Source organism: Schistocerca nitens, chromosome 11 (assembly GCF_023898315.1).
Source record: "Schistocerca nitens isolate TAMUIC-IGC-003100 chromosome 11, iqSchNite1.1, whole genome shotgun sequence".
Lineage (NCBI taxonomy): Eukaryota > Metazoa > Arthropoda > Insecta > Orthoptera > Acrididae > Schistocerca > Schistocerca nitens.
Genome location: NC_064624.1, coordinates 160,482,004 through 160,499,761, shown reverse-complemented (window position 1 = coordinate 160,499,761; position 17,758 = coordinate 160,482,004). Strand labels below are relative to the sequence as shown.

General features: G+C 40.1%; 1 protein-coding gene across 2 annotated transcripts in view; it reads left to right on the top strand.

The window, feature by feature from the left end:
- Nucleotides 1-17,758, top strand: part of LOC126213606 (transmembrane protein 98-like) — a 70,631-nt gene that overhangs the window by 46,180 nt on the left and 6,693 nt on the right. For both annotated transcript variants that reach the window (XM_049941460.1, XM_049941461.1), the window contains exon 5: nucleotides 5,284-5,547. In XM_049941460.1, the coding sequence (XP_049797417.1) occupies nucleotides 5,284-5,547 (264 nt within the window). The remainder of the gene's footprint in view (nucleotides 1-5,283; nucleotides 5,548-17,758) is intronic.

Here is a 17,758-nt window from a genome sequence, read left to right as displayed (position 1 = left end):
GTGCGCATGCACGCTCATGTTTTTCTGTGTGCCTGTCGATGGCTCAACACTTCAGTTATTCACTGAGTGGTCACTTTTACTCCTAAATAAAAATATTAATGGAATAGACAATGTACTAGTGACAAAACACACGTCAGCGAAACTTATAACAAAAGTTTTGCTGTCAGATAAACATTGCACGGAATAACATTGCTGTGCTGTCAATAGAGCGATCACTATAGTGCTCACTATACATATTCAAATCCAACACCCACGCCAGTAGTAAAGTTGTCTATGCTACTGAGTCCTCAGATAACAAAGATGTTGAACAAATGTCTGTTGAGAAAAGAGAATTATTCAGTATATTTTTATATCAACAAAAATAATCAATTTGTAAAATATAATGTAATTGGATGGGCAAAAAATCTACTCACCAAACGGAGGCAGGACAATACATATGTAAAGGTATTGTAATTTGCAAGCTTTCAGAGTCAATGGCTGCTTCGTCCAGCTGAAAAGGTTCTGGGTGACTTTCTACCTCATTGCCTATGCCTCTCCAGCCTTTTCCTAAACCCATCTTTCTCCCCCTTCAACTCTTCTGCCAGAAGGAGCCACTGGCTCCGAAAGCTTGCAAACTGCAATACCTCTATACACACCATTTTGTGAGTAGATTTTTTGCCCATCCAATTACAGAATATTTTCAATCTATTTTTATTCAGCTTGTTATGGGAAATGAGAACTCATTTGTGATGGGGACACTAATTCATAGTAGGAAAATTAAGAGACTTCAGAATAATAGAACAACATGGACTGGCAGCAAAGCAATGAAAGATGAAACTGGTGAATAGAACTTTGCACAGAACAATTTAATCATTGCAAACATGTGCTTGAAGAATAATGAACAAAGATTGGATACATGGAAGAAACCTGGAGGCACTGAAATGTTTCAGGCAGATTATATTACGGTAAGACAGATATATACCAGGATTTAAACTGGAAAATACTTCCAGTTGCTAATGTGGATTCTGTCTATATTTCATTGGTTATGAAGTACAGATTAAAGATGAATAAATTGTAAAAATGTAGGAAATTAACCAGATGAGACCTGGTGAATTAAAAGAACTAGAAGTTTTTCAGTTCCAGAGGAAGCATTAAGGAACTGTTGACCAAAACAGTGGAAGGAACTACAATAGAAGACAAATGGATAACATTGAGAGATAAAATAGGGAAGCCAGCACAGGATCAAGTAGGTAAAAGAACAAAGCCCCATAGAAATCATTAGATAACAGATGGCAATATTGCATTTAATTAACAAAAGGAAAAAAAATATAATAAAGGAGGAGGAAAGGTCTACATACATTTAAAAAAATTACATTGACAGAAAGTCTGAAATGGTCATGCAGTAATGGCCAGAGGAAAAGTCCACGTCTCTAGAAGGATAGATGCCACATTTTAAAAAAATTAAAGAGCCCTTAGAGAAAAGAGAGAGACTGTATAATATCAAAAGCTCAGCTGGCAAGCTAGTGCTAACGAAAGAAAAGAAGGCTGAAAGGTGAAAGGAATATATAGAAGGGCTATACTAAGCAAAAAATCTAAAGGCAATATTACAGAGATGGAAGAGGAGACACACGAAGATGAGATGGGATCTATAATACTGCAAGAAAAACTTGACAGGGCCCTGAAAGAGCGAAGTCGAAATGTGTCCCCTGGAATAGATGACATTCCCTCAGAATGATTGAGATCTGTGTGAGAGCCAACCATGATAAAATAATTCCATCTGATATGCAAGATGTTTGAGACAGACAAAATACCCTCAGGCTCAGGAAAAATGTAATAATTTCACTTGCAAAACAGCAAGGTGCTGACAAGTGTGAATATTGCTGAACCGTCTGTACGGATCAAAAAGAAATACAGCTTTGATATCATATAGAAATTTATTGAGATAACTTATAGAATTGGTAGATGCATCATTTTGTAACAAACAATCTCCTTTTTCACGTAAAAAGTGTCGAGTATCATTTTGGTTCGATGTGACTACCATTTGTGGTGCGGCATACATCCCAGGTGTAATCAATTTCTTCCCACACTCATTGCAGCAAATCAAGCTTAACTTGTGCTGCGGCAGCGGAGATTCAATTTTTCAGGATGGAGGAGGAAAATACACACTATCTTTAATGAAACCCCTAGAGGAAGAAATCCACTGGTGTCAAGTCTGGGTAGCAAGATGGCTGTGCAGTTGGCCCTTCAGAGCCAGTCCACAGACCTTGGAAGCGGTTATCAAGGATACCTCAAACTTCTGTGAGGAAATACGGTGCACCGTCTTGCTGGTGGTAAACCATCCCATCGCAGGCATCTTCATCGGTCTGTGGAATTAAAAAGATTTCAAGCATATCCAGCTACACAATACCAGTGACAGTTTTCTCACACCAGTAACAGTAACCATTTCAGTTGTGCAGTACACCTTTGTCATTGGCAACAGACATATTAGATACTGGCTTCTAAAACAGTGCTCAATTTTTACTGTAGAGCTTTCCACCCTCTATCAGGCCACCCAGTACATCTGAAGACACAGGCTTCTCAATTGTGTATTATGTTCCACTTCACTTAGTGCCTTCCAGAGCTTCTGTGTGCTATACACAGTAACACAGATGATGGAGCCAATGTCATGTTTGTGTGGGTTCCTGGACACATCAGTGTGTCAGGGAATGAAGCTTATAGTGGTATGGGAGAGAGTTAATGTGACTTGTTCAGAGCTGAAGTAATCATTGTTCAGAAATGTGTGCAGGTATGGATGTGGGCATGTTAAGAAATGTTGTTCCAGTTCTGGAACATTAGTTCAGTGTTAATTCCTTTGAATTTTGGTGTATGGCTTAATATTTACATTATTTCCCCAACAATGTATTCTCTCCAGAATGAGATTTTCACTCTGCAGCGGAGTGTGTGCTGATATGAAACTTCCTGGCAGATTAAAACTGTGTGCCCGACCGAGACTCGAACTCGGGACCTTTGCTTTCGCGGGCAACTGCTCTACCAACTGAGCTACCGAAGCAAGACTCACGCCCGGTACTCACAGCTTTACTTCTGCCAGTACCTCGTCTCCTACCTTCCAAACTTTACAGAAGCTCTCCTGCGAACCTTGCAGAACTAGCACTCCTGAAAGAAAGGATATTGCGGAGAAATGGCTTAGCCACAGCCTGGGGGATGTTTCTAGAATGAGATTTTCACTCTGCAGCGGAGTGTGCGCTGATATGAAACTTCCTGGCAGATTAAAACTGTGTGCCCGACCGAGACTCGAACTCGGGACCTTTGCCTTTCGCGGGCAAGTGCTCTACCAACTGAGCTACCGAAGCACGACTCACGCCCGGTACTCACAGCTTTACTTCTGCCAGTACCTCGTCTCCTACCTTCCAAACTTTACAGGAGAGCTTCTGTAAAGTTTGGAAGGTAGGAGACGAGGTACTGGCAGAAGTAAAACTCTGAGTACCGGGCATGAGTCTTACTTCGGTAGCTCAGTTGGTAGAGCACTTGCCCGCGAAAGGCAAAGGTCCTGAGTTCGAGTCTCGGTCGGGCACACAGTTTTAATCTGCCAGGAAGTTTCATACAGGTACGAGTTGGAGAGAGGGTAGGACAGCTAGGTGCAGTTGGGATGTTAGACAGGAGGGAGCACAAAGGAGAGAAGTAAAAAGACTGTGGGTGTGTTGGTGGAATAGGGAACTGTGTAGTGCCAGTGTGTGAACAGGGTAGGGGATAGGTGGGCGTAGGACAATGACTAACGAGGGTCGAGGCCACGAGGGTTACGGAAATGTAGGATATACGGCAGGCAGAGTTCCCACCTGTGCATTCAGAAAAACTGGTGTTGGTAGGAAGAGTCCAGATGGCACAGGCTGTGAAGCTGTCATTAAAATGGAGAACATTTTGTTGGGTAGCCTGCTCAGCAACTGGCTGGTCCAGCCTTTTCTCAGTCACAGTTTGTCGGTAGCCATTCGTACGGACAGACAGCTTGTCGGTTGTCGTGCCCCTGTAGAGTGCGGCACAGTAGTTGCAGCGTAGCTTGTAGATCGCGTGACTGCTTTCACAGGGAGCCCTGCCTTTGATGGTATACACGATGCTCGTGACCGGGCTAGAGTAGGTGGTGATGGGAGGATGTATGGGACAGGTATTCATCTTGGTCTATTACAATCTGTATATTGAGCAAGCAGTAAAGGAAACAAAAGAAAAATTTGGAGTAGGTATTAAAATCCATGGAGAAGAAATAAAAATTTTGAGGTTTGCCGATGACATTGTAATTCTGTCAGAGACAGCAAAGGACTTGGAAGAGCAGTTGAACGGAATGGATAGTGTCTTGAAAGGAGGATAGAAAATGAACATCAACAAAAGCCAAACGAGGATAATGGAATGTAGTCGAATCAAGTCGGGTGATGCTGAGGGAATTAGATTAGGAAATGAGACACTTAAAGTAGTAAAGGAGTTTTGCTATTTGGGGAGCAAAATAACTGATGATGGTCGAAGTAGAGAGGATATAAAATGTAGCCTGGCAATGGCAAGGAAAGCGTTTCTGAAGAAGAGAAATTTGTTAACATCGAGTATTGATTTAAGTGTCAGGAAGTCGTTTCTGAAAGCATTTGTATGGAGTGTAGCCATGTATGGAAGTGAAACATGGGCAATAAATAGTTTCGAAAAGAAGAGAATAGAAGCTTTCGAAATGTGGTGCTACAGAAGAATGCTGAAGATTAGATGGGTAGATCACGTAAGTAATGAGGAGGTATTGAATAGAATTGGGGAGAAGAGGAGTTTGTGGCACAACTTGACTAGAAGAAGCGACCGGTTGGTAGGACATGTTCTGAGGCATCAAGGGATCACAAATTTAGCATTGGAGGGCAGCGTGGAGGGTAAAAATCGTAGAGGGAGACCAAGAGATGAATACATTAAACAGATTCAGAAGGATGTAGGTTGCAGTAGGTACTGGGAGATGAAGAAGCTTGCACAGGATAGAGTAGCATGGACAGCTGCATCAAACCAGTCTCAGGACTGAAGACCACAACAACAACAACAATTATTACAGGGATTTGAACAATTAAGCAAGGGGTTGGAGCAGTGCTGGAGTGAAAAGGATGACAATATTATATAGGTTTGTGTGGCAGGAGAATACCGCTATGTAAGGGGTGGGGAGGATAGCAGATAGGACATTCCTCATCCATCCTGGTTTTTCTGTTGTTAGACGTGGTAATTGTGGCATTTCTCAACTGCTGCATGCGATTTAATCTGTCAGTTTGCCGGTGTTTAGTACACAGCTTCTGCCGGCAGGTGGCACGTCGTATCTCTCCTCGGGTGGACGACGTGGTGCGTGCCGTTTACCCGCCGATCGACGCACGCCTGCTGGAGGCGCGCGCGGCTGCACTCGCCCTCGTGGTGACGCACTTGGCGCTGCTGGTGACGGCGGGTGGCGGTGCGGGGGTGCCGGGACGGCGCAAGAGGAAGGCGGCGGCCGGGGGCGGAGTAGCTACGGGCGGGACGGCGACGCCCGGCTGGCTGGCGCAGGCATTGGCCGACATCGACCTGCATCTCCTGGTGAGTAGTGGGGAGAAGTGTAGGCCTGTACTGGGGGCAGCTGCGGGTGTGCAGTGGCTGCCACGGTATAACCGGACATCTGTAGTAGTATGCTGGCAGCGGGGCACAGTCGGTGCTTCTCTGTGCGATAGCAATGGAAATACTATCGGCGACAGTGCTACCGAAGCAGAGTTACTAAACACGGCCTTCCAAAATTCCTTCACTAAAGAAGACAAAGTAAATGTTCCAGAATTCGAATCGAGAACAGCTGCCCCTCGTCCATAGTTCACAGTATATCGTGTGAGTAAAGGGAAAGCTGTGTTCCGCACCAGCTATGCTTTCTAAAACCACACTGATTGATGCACATCAAGTCTCAAAAAAGTTTATTACTTTAAAACAGAATATGTTCAAAGATTTTGCAGCAAATCAAAGTAGGGATACTGGTCTGTAATTTTGCAGGTCTGTTCTCTTAGTCTTCTTATGTACAGGGGTCACCTGCCCTTCTTACCAGTCACTTGGGACTTTGTGCTGCGTGAGAGATTCATGATAAATATGAACTAAATAAGAGGCCAGTGCCATAGAACACTCTTCGTAAAATTGGATTGGCATTCCATCAAAATCAGGTGACTCATTTGCCCGACATCTGTTTTTAGTCCCATTTGCCCAACATCTGTATTTTAGTTCCAAATAACGTATTTTTTGGTATTTGTTTGGGCAGGGGTTTACAGGTTGTCTTTTAGTTTTTTACTAATAATTGGGTAAAAACATTTTAAATGATTAATGGAAAATCTCATATAAAGATGTGAAACAAATACTAACAAAGAGATAGAGGGGCTGGCCAGTACTTACCTCAGCTCAGTACAGCCGATAGATACACATAAAACAGAACTGAAAATTTACATTCCTAGCTTTCGGAACAAATGTTCCTTCATCAGGGAGGAGAGAGGGGAAAGAAAGGGAAGAAGGGAAAGGAGATTCAGTTACTCACAACCCAGGTTATGAAGCAACAGGGAAAGGAAAATGAGAGGGTAGCAAGGATGGAGGCATGGTTGTCAGAGGGAAGCCAAAGATATTCTACTGTAAGTACTGTGCCAGCTTCAAACCAAAGAGGATGCATACAGAAGTAAAGAGGTATATAGTATAAAGATAAACACAACTATGTAGGATGAAAAGATGCGTGAATGGCTAAAGAGGAAAGGGAAAGAGGAGAAGACTGAAGAGTGAATGGGAGTGAGGTTGTTTAATGTAGGTTCAGTCCAGGGGGATGGCGTGATGAAAGGATGTGTTGGAGTGCAAGTTCCCATCTCCGCAGTTCAGAGGGACTGGTGTTGGGTGGGAGGAGCCAAATGGCACGTACGGTGTAGCAGGTTCCTAGGTCCCTAGAATTATGCTGGAGGGCATGCTCCGCTACTGGGTATTGGGCATCTCCTAGGCGGACAGTTCGTCTGTGTCCGTTCATGCGCTCAGCCAGTTTATTTGTTGTCATGCCGATGTAAAAGGCTGTGCAGTGCAGGCATGTCAGTTGATAAATGACATGTGTAGTTTCACACGTAGCCCTGCCTTGAATTGTGTATGTTTTACCAGTAGTGGGGCTGGAGTAGGTGGTTGTGGGGGATACGTGGGGCAGGTTTTGCAGCGGGGTCGGTTACAGGGGTAGGAACCGCTGGGTAGAGAAGGTAGTCTGGGAATATTGTAGGGTTTAACAAGGATGTTACGGAGGTTAGGGGGGCGACGAAAGGCAACTCTGGGTGGTGTGGGGAGAATTTTGTCAAGGGATGATCTCATTTCAGGGGTTGACTTGAGAAAGTCATATCCCTGGTGGAGTAATTTGTTGATGTTTTCGAGGCCAGGATAATATTGGGTGACAAGGGGGATGCTTCTGTGTGGTCTGGGGGTAGGAACGTTGTTGTTGGACGGGGAGGAATGTATTGCTCGGGAAATCTGTTTGTGGACAAGGTCTGCAGGATAGTTGCGGGAGAGGAAAGCACTGGTCAGGTTATTGGTGTAATTGTTGAGGGATTCGTCACTGGAGCAGATACGTTTGCCACGAATACCTAGGCTGTAGGGAAGGGAGCGTTTGATGTGGAAAGGATGGCGGCTATCAAAGTGAAGGTACTGTTGTTTGTTTGTTTGTTTGTGGGTTTGATATGGACAGAGGTGTGGATGTGAGCTTCAACAAGATGAAGGTCAACATCCAGGAAGGTGGCTTGGGTTTTGGAGAAGGACCAGGTGAAATTCAGATTCGAAAAGGAGTTGAGGTTATGGAGGAAATTAAGGAGTGTTTCTTCACCATGAGTCCAGACCACAAAGATGTCATCTATAAACCTGTACCAGGCCAGGGGAAGCAGCTGTTGGGTCTTCAGGAAAGCCTCCTCCATGCGGCCCATGAAGAGGTTGGCATAGGACGGAGCCATCCTGGTTCCCATGGCTGTTCCCCTGATTTGTTTGTATGCATCCTCTTTGGTTTGAAGCTGGTAAAAACATTTTATCAGTTTGTCATCTCAGGGATGTTAAAGTTTTAAACATCAGTAAATATTTGTGTTGTTGTCTTCGGTCCAGAAATGGAAATGAGCGCAAGGCATTGTGGGCCAGGAGTCCCCCATTCGGGGAAGTTCGGCCTCCGAGGGCAAGTACTTACTGCATTCGACGCCACATTGTGCGACTTGCGCGTCGGAGATGGGGATGAAATGATGATGAGGACAACACAACACCCAGTACCTGAGCGGACAAAATCTCCTGCCCCAACTGGGAATCGAACCCGGGCACCTTGGCGTGACATTCCGCTGTGCTGACAACTGAGCTAACGGGGGCAGACTTCAGTCCAGAGATTGGTTTGGTGCAGCTCTCCATGCTACTCTATCCTGTGCAGGCTTCCTCATCTCCAAGTAACTAGTGCAACCTACATCCTTCTGAATGTGCTTAGTGTATTCATCTCTTGGTCTCCCTATATAATTTTTACCCACCATGCTGCCCTCCAGTACTAAATTGGTGATCCCTCGATGCCTCAGAATGTGTCCTACCAACCGATCCCTTCTTCTGGTCAAATTGTGCCACAAACTCCTCTTCTCCCCAATTCTATTCAATACCTCCTGATTAGTTATGTGATCTACCCATCTAATCATCAGCATTCTTCTGTAGCACCACATTTCGAAAGCTTCTATTCTCTTCTTGTCTAAACTATTTATCGTCCATGTTTCACTTCCATACATGGTTACACTCCATACAAATGCTTTCAGAAACGACTTCCTGACACTAAAATCTATACTCGATGTTAACAAATTTCTCTTCTTGAAAAACGCTTTTGTTGCCATTGCTAGTCTACATTTTATATCCCCTCTACTTCGACCATCATCAGTTATTTTGCTCCCCAAATAGCAAAACTCATTTACTACTTTAAGCGTCTCATTTCCTAATCTAATTCCCACAGCATCACCCGATTTAATTTGACTACATTCCATTATCCTCGTTTTGCTTCTGTTGATGTTCATCTTATATCCTCCTTTCAAGACACTGTCCATTCCATTCAACTGCTCTTCCAAGTCCTTTGCTGTCTCTGACAGAATTACAATGTCATCGGCGAACCTCAAAGTTTTTATTTCTTCTCCATGGATTTTAATACCTACTCCGAATTTTTCTTTTGTTTCCTTTACTGCTTGCTCAATATACAGATTTAATAACATTGGGGAGAGGCTACAACCCTGTCTTACTCCCTTCCCAACCACTGCTTCCCTTTCATGTCCCTTTACTCTTAGAACTGCCATCTGGTTTCTGTACAAATTGTAAATAGCCTTTCGCTCCCTGTATTTTACCCCCGTCACCTTTAGAATTTGAAAGAGAGTATTCTAGTCAACATTGTCAAAAGCTTTCTCTAAGTCTACAAATGCTAGAAACGTAGGTTTGCCTTTCCTTAATCTATTTTGTAAGATAAGTGGTAGAGTCAGTATTGCCTCACGTGTTCCAACATTTCTACGGAATCCAAACTGATCTTCCCCGAGGTCGGCTTCTACCAGTTTTTCTATTTGTCTGTAAAGAATTCGTGTTAGTATTTTGCAGCTGTGACTTATTAAACTGATAGTTCAGTAATTTTCACATCTGTCAACACCTGCTTTCTTTGGGATTGGAAATATTATATACTTCCTGAAATCTGAGGGTATTTCGCCTGTCTCATATATCTTACTCACCAGATGGTAGAGTTTTGTCAGGACTGCGTCTCCCAAGGCTGTCAGTAGTTCTAATGGAATGTTATCTAATCCCGGGGCCTTGTTTCGACTTAGGTCTTTCAGTGCTCTGTCAAACTCTTCACGCAGTATCGTATCTCCCATTTCGTCTTCATCTACATTCTGTTCCATTTCCAGAATATTGTCCTTGAGTACATCGCCCTTGTATAGACCCTCTATATACTCCTTCCACCTTTCTGCTTTCCCTTCTTTGCTTAGAACTAGGTTTCCATCTGAGCTCTTGATATTCATGCAAGTGGTACTCTTTTCTCCGAAGGTCTCTTTAATTTTCCCATAGGCAGTATCTATCTTACCCCTAGTGAGATAAACTTCTACATCCTTACATTTGTCCTCTAGCCATCCCTCTTTAGCCATTTTGCACTTCCTGTCGATCTCAATTTTGAGACGTTTGTATTTCTTTTTGCCTGCTTCACTTACTGCATTTTTATATTTTCTCCTTTCATCAATTAAGTTCAATATTTCTTCTGTTACCCAAGGATTTCTACTAGCCCTCGTCTTTTTACCTACTTGATCCTCTGCTGCCTTCACTACTTCATCCCTCAGAGCTACCCATTCTTCTTCTACTGTATTTCTTTCCCACATTTGTGACAATTGTTCCCTTATGCTCTCCCTGAAACTCTGTACAACCTCTGGTTTTGTCAGTTTATCCAGGTCCCACCTCCTTAAGTTCCCACCTTTTTGCAGTTTCTTCAGTTTTAATCTACAGTTCATAACCAATAGATTGTGGTCAGAGTCCACATCTGCCCCTGGAAATGTCTTACAATTTAAAACCTGGTTCCTAAATCTCTGTCTTACCATTATATAATCTATCTGATACATTCTAGTATCTCCAGGGTTCTTCCATGTGTACAACCTTCTTTTATGATTCTTGAACCAAGTATTAGCTATGATTAGGTTATGCTCTGTGCAAAATTCTACCAGACGGCTTCCTCTTTCATTTCTTTCCCCCAATCCATATTCACCTACTACGTTTCCGTCTCTCCCTTTTCCTACTCTCTAATTCCAGTCACCCATGACTATTAAATTTTCGTCTCCCTTCACTACCTGAATAATTTCTTTTATCTCATCATACATTTCATCAATTTCTTCATCATCTGCAGAGCCAGTTGGCATATAAACTTGTACTACTGTAGGAGGTGTGGGCTTCATGTCTATCTCTGCCATAATAATGCGTTCACTATGCTGTTTGTAATAGCTTACCCGCACTCCTATTTTTTTATTCATTATTAAACCTACTCCTGCATTACCCCTATTTGATTTTGTATTTATAACCCTGTATTCACCTGACCAAAAGTCTTGTTCCTCCTGCCACCGAACTTTACTAATTCCCACTATATCTAACTTTAACCTATCCATTTCCCTTTTTAAGTTTCCTAACCTACCTGCCCGATTAAGGAATCTGACATTTCACGCTCCAATCCGTAGAACATCAGTTTTCTTTAGGTTTTCAGAAATTACTGCAACCAGTCGCCTTTTATGTAGATGTATTTTATTTAACCATGACCGGTTTCGAGCTGCCTAGCAACTCATCATCAGATGGTGTATACATTTAGTGCTTTTTTGTACCCATTGTGTGGGTGGTTGAGTATCTGTGGCTAGACAGAAACGAGAACAAATAATCGCTACATGTGGTACAGTAACACGAAATATTTACAGCATAATTTATGTTTAACGTATAAGAGCAAATAATCACTACATGTGGTACAGTTACATGAAATATTTACAGTTTAATTTACGTTTTGAGGTGTTACTTACAAATAAATCTTTTTGCAGGTATATATATCTCTTTTAGGACGTATTTTTGAAACCATTGTGTCTTGTTTTGCACAATTTCACAAGATAAAACTTTCACTAGATGTATATTACTTTTATGAGGCACTGTTGGAAACATATATCTCGTTTTTCGTAAACATCGCTGAACACACTTAGCCACAGATACGAATACTGGATTTACACATTATAAACAAGCCAAAGATTGCAATATAACTACAGTATCAAAGATTTCAAGTTGACCAGAGGCATTATTAGTCATCACACACACTGACAAGAGATTTGTCTTTATTACATAGAAAATAAATGTAAATTAGCTTAAACTAGTAAAATGTTTATTTATAAATTAGCTGTGCAATTTAACAGGTATATAAAACTAGATTTTATACATTATATTTCAGTTACATTTAAGATTATTGGTATTGAGAGTATTATGACAGCTAATTTCTTGCTCCTTCCATTGGCTGATCTTGGCATATGATGTCTGGGATGAGAGGTTGATGGTTAACTTGAAATAATAAGTAATGCTGGAACTTGTAAGGGTGTGGAAAAGGAGTTGGCGGTGGGGGGGGGAGATGGTTGTACAGGAAAAAGGAGAGGGGGGGGGTTGAGAGGGTGATGTGGAGAGAGCAGAGAGCTGAAGGGGGGGGGGGCAGAAGTGGTACAAGCTTTTATGTGTGTGTGTGGGGGGGGGGGGCATTTTGTTACTGAATGACTGTTTAGTTTTTTAAGTTCAAAGAATCCTTAAAATTCTGAAAGAAGGAGTTATTCGCCAGTTCTGTCTGCTCATTTAAAATGGTATGTGGGGAATAATGTTTGTGGGTAAAAATCTCTAATTGTTCGAGAAGATCCATCTTGAATCCCTTGTCTACAGTGTGTAGGATTTGAAGGTTAGTTTTAATGTCTGTTATGGAATGTTTATTATCTGCTAGATGGGTAGCAAAAGTGGATCTATTTAAGTTGTTTAGGCGAAGTGCATCAGTGTGCTCTTTGTATCGGATCTCAAAATTTCTACCTGTTTGCCCTATGTAGTAGCAGGAGCAGCTGTCACATCTTAATTTATATATACCAGATTTTTGGTAGGGTGTGCTGGCTCTTTTGGTGTTGTGGACTATTTTGTTCTGTATTTTGTTGTTAGTGTGAAAACTTATTTTGACATTATGTGGTTTGAATAGCTTAGCAAGTTTGTATGAGATATTGCCGAGAAACGGCATACAAACGAATTTGGTTTCTTCTGCTACTGAGGTCTGGCTTGCTAGTTTTGCTTTGTTAGATATAATGTTTTTATCTAATTTTTCAATTATGCTTGGGTCATAAGCATTGTTTGATGCTATTGTTTTTAATATATTGATTTCATTAATTTTTGCAGTAGGATCAGCTTGAATCTTGTTGATACGGTTAAGTGCTGATTTGAAAAAAGCTAGTTTATGCTGATTTGGGTGGCATGATGTATTGTTTATTATAACATCTGAAGTGGTGGGTTTCCTATATATCTGAAATTTATGTTTGTTGTTGTGATGTGTTATGTTTAGGTCAAGAAAATAGATACCTTTTTGGGTTTGGTGTTCTACTGTGAACTGTATTTTGGGGTGAACATTATTAAGTTTACCAGCTAAGGCCTCAATTTCAGTGGCTGTCCCATCATATAACAACAGGGTGTCATCAACATATCGTTTATAATAAATGATCTTGTCTGTTTCTATTGGGTTTGCTTTAAAGAATTTAATTTCAAGATCATTAATGTAGATGTCAGCAAGAAGGCCAGCTAGACTACTGCCCATTGCTAGACCATCATGTTGAATATATATTTTGTTGTTGAAGGTGAAGTAATTGTGGGACAGCACTAATTCAAGTAATTCCATCAGCTCACAGATTTCCATGTCACTTAACTTTTTATGTTGTAATAAGTTATTTTTTATTATTCGAAGTGTGTCTATTATAGGTATGTTTGTGTACAGGTTGACAATATCAAGGGATGCAAAGTTAGCTGCATTGGGAATGGAAATTTCTCTGATACTGTCAATCAAATCATAGGTGTTTTTTATGGAATAATTGGTTGGGAATGTATAATATTTCTTGAGTATTTCATGCAGTTTTTTAGTCACTTTGTACCCTGGGCTATTTATGGAATTCACAATCGGGCGTATCGGGTGTCCATCTTTATGAATTTTAGGTTGTGATCTAAGCTTTGGTGCTGTAGGGTTCATTATAACACATTGTTTGGCTTCAATGGATGTCAGCAGAAAGTTACAATTTTTTAACATGTCTTTTATTTTAGCTTGGTATTTGGGTGTGGGGTCAGATTTCAACTCAGTTATGTTGTTATTCTTGAAAAATTCTAGGGTTTTCTTAATGTAATCAGACTCGTACATTATCACGGCTGTGCTGCCTTTGTCAGATTTAACAACAAGGGCACTACTGTTTGTTAGCTTTTTGTTAATTTGTTTCAGTGTTGCAGATTCATCATGTTTATTACTATGGAGCCTTTGTGCATCTATGGTTTTCTTTATTATTTTGTTTGCATCATGGGCTAGAGCATTTTGATCATTCTGATCTAGTTTTGATGTTATACATGCTATTTTGGTGTTAGTTATTAGGTCTTTAACACTGTTGTAATCAAGTTTAGTGGCTATATTATGTTTAAGTCCCTTATTTAACAAATTTAATTCTGTGCTATTGAAATTAATGCTTGTTGTGTTAACTACTCTCTCAAAGAATTTATGTTGCACGGGAGGGTATTCATTTGGTGGAATGGGGGATTTTTTGGCAATCAGGAGTGAGAGCTTTTCTTTTTGTTTATGTGCAATTTTCAACATCTCTTTATGCACATTTAGTTGGGTTAGATCTAAGAAATTCGTGATTTGGCTTAGAGTGAGATAGTTGCTTATCTTAGAGAATGTAACTCCTAATTACATAAGAGTTGTAGTTAAAGACCAGAGTGAATCTGCACAAGCAGCCAAGAGAAAATGTGAAATTGTATGGATCAAAAATGAAATTAGATCACATTACAAACGAAAAGACTTGTTAAACAGGGACATCTACATGCTGCACTTAGAGTTAAGCAACTATCTCACTCTAAGCCAAATCACGAATTTCTTAGATCTAACCCAACTAAATGTGCATAAAGAGATGTTGAAAATTGCACATAAACAAAAAGAAAAGCTCTCACTCCTGATTGCCAAAAAATCCCCCATTCCACCAAATGAATACCCTCCCGTGCAACATAAATTCTTTGAGAGAGTAGTTAACACAACAAGCATTAATTTCAATAGCACAGAATTAAATTTGTTAAATAAGGGACTTAAACATAATATAGCCACTAAACTTGATTACAACAGTGTTAAAGACCTAATAACTAACACCAAAATAGCATGTATAACATCAAAACTAGATCAGAATGATCAAAATGCTCTAGCCCATGATGCAAACAAAATAATAAAGAAAACCATAGATGCACAAAGGCTCCATAGTAATAAACATGATGAATCTGCAACACTGAAACAAATTAACAAAAAGCTAACAAACAGTAGTGCCCTTGTTGTTAAATCTGACAAAGGCAGCACAGCCGTGATAATGTACGAGTCTGATTACATTAAGAAAACCCTAGAATTTTTCAAGAATAACAACATAACTGAGTTGAAATCTGACCCCACACCCAAATACCAAGCTAAAATAAAAGACATGTTAAAAAATTGTAACTTTCTGCTGACATCCATTGAAGCCAAACAATGTGTTATAATGAACCCTACAGCACCAAAGCTTAGATCACAACCTAAAATTCATAAAGATGGACACCCGATACGCCCGATTGTGAATTCCATAAATAGCCCAGGGTACAAAGTGACTAAAAAACTGCATGAAATACTCAAGAAATATTATACATTCCCAACCAATTATTCCATAAAAAACACCTATGATTTGATTGACAGTATCAGAGAAATTTCCATTCCCAATGCAGCTAACTTTGCATCCCTTGATATTGTCAACCTGTACACAAACATACCTATAATAGACACACTTCGAATAATAAAAAATAACTTATTACAACATAAAAAGTTAAGTGACATGGAAATCTGTGAGCTGATGGAATTACTTGAATTAGTGCTGTCCCACAATTACTTCACCTTCAACAACAAAATATATATTCAACATGATGGTCTAGCAATGGGCAGTAGTCTAGCTGGCCTTCTTGCTGACATCTACATTAATGATCTTGAAATTAAATTCTTTAAAGCAAACCCAATAGAAACAGACAAGATCATTTATTATAAACGATATGTTGATGACACCCTGTTGTTATATGATGGGACAGCCACTGAAATTGAGGCCTTAGCTGGTAAACTTAATAATGTTCACCCCAAAATACAGTTCACAGTAGAACACCAAACCCAAAAAGGTATCTATTTTCTTGACCTAAACATAACACATCACAACAACAAACATAAATTTCAGATATATAGGAAACCCACCACTTCAGATGTTATAATAAACAATACATCATGCCACCCAAATCAGCATAAACTAGCTTTTTTCAAATCAGCACTTAACCGTATCAACAAGATTCAAGCTGATCCTACTGCAAAAATTAATGAAATCAATATATTAAAAACAATAGCATCAAACAATGCTTATGACCCAAGCATAATTGAAAAATTAGATAAAAACATTATATCTAACAAAGCAAAACTAGCAAGCCAGACCTCAGTAGCAGAAGAAACCAAATTCGTTTGTATGCCGTTTCTCGGCAATATCTCATACAAACTTGCTAAGCTATTCAAACCACATAATGTCAAAATAAGTTTTCACACTAACAACAAAATACAGAACAAAATAGTCCACAACACCAAAAGAGCCAGCACACCCTACCAAAAATCTGGTATATATAAATTAAGATGTGACAGCTGCTCCTGCTACTACATAGGGCAAACAGGTAGAAATTTTGAGATCCGATACAAAGAGCACACTGATGCACTTCGCCTAAACAACTTAAATAGATCCACTTTTGCTACCCATCTAGCAGATAATAAACATTCCATAACAGACATTAAAACTAACCTTCAAATCCTACACACTGTAGACAAGGGATTCAAGATGGATCTTCTCGAACAATTAGAGATTTTTACCCACAAACATTATTCCCCACATACCATTTTAAATGAGCAGACAGAACTGGCGAATAACTCCTTCTTTCAGAATTTTAAGGATTCTTTGAACTTAAAAAACTAAACAGTCATTCAGTAACAAAATGCCCCCCCCCCCCACACACACACATAAAAGCTTGTACCACTTCTGCCCCCCCCCCCTTCAGCTCTCTGCTCTCTCCACATCACCCTCTCAACCCCCCCCCTCTCCTTTTTCCTGTACAACCATCTCCCCCCCCCACCGCCAACTCCTTTTCCACACCCTTACAAGTTCCAGCATTACTTATTATTTCAAGTTAACCATCAACCTCTCATCCCAGACATCATATGCCAAGATCAGCCAATGGAAGGAGCAAGAAATTAGCTGTCATAATACTCTCAATACCAATAATCTTAAATGTAACTGAAATATAATGTATAAAATCTAGTTTTATATACCTGTTAAATTGCACAGCTAATTTATAAATAAACATTTTACTAGTTTAAGCTAATTTACATTTATTTTCTATGTAATAAAGACAAATCTCTTGTCAGTGTGTGTGATGACTAATAATGCCTCTGGTCAACTTGAAATCTTTGATACTGTAGTTATATTGCAATCTTTGGCTTGTTTATAATGTGTAAATCCAGTATTCGTATCTGTGGCTAAGTGTGTTCAGCGATGTTTACGAAAAACGAGATATATGTTTCCAACAGTGCCTCATAAAAGTAATATACATCTAGTGAAAGTTTTATCTTGTGAAATTGTGCAAAACAAGACACAATGGTTTCAAAAATACGTCCTAAAAGAGATATATATACCTGCAAAAAGATTTATTTGTAAGTAACACCTCAAAACGTAAATTAAACTGTAAATATTTCATGTAACTGTACCACATGTAGTGATTATTTGCTCTTATACGTTAAACATAAATTATGCTGTAAATATTTCGTGTTACTGTACCACATGTAGCGATTATTTGTTCTCGTTTCTGTCTAGCCACAGATACTCAACCACCCACACAATGGGTACAAAAAAGCACTAAATGTATACACCATCTGATGATGAGTTGCTAGGCAGCTCGAAACCGGTCATGGTTAAAT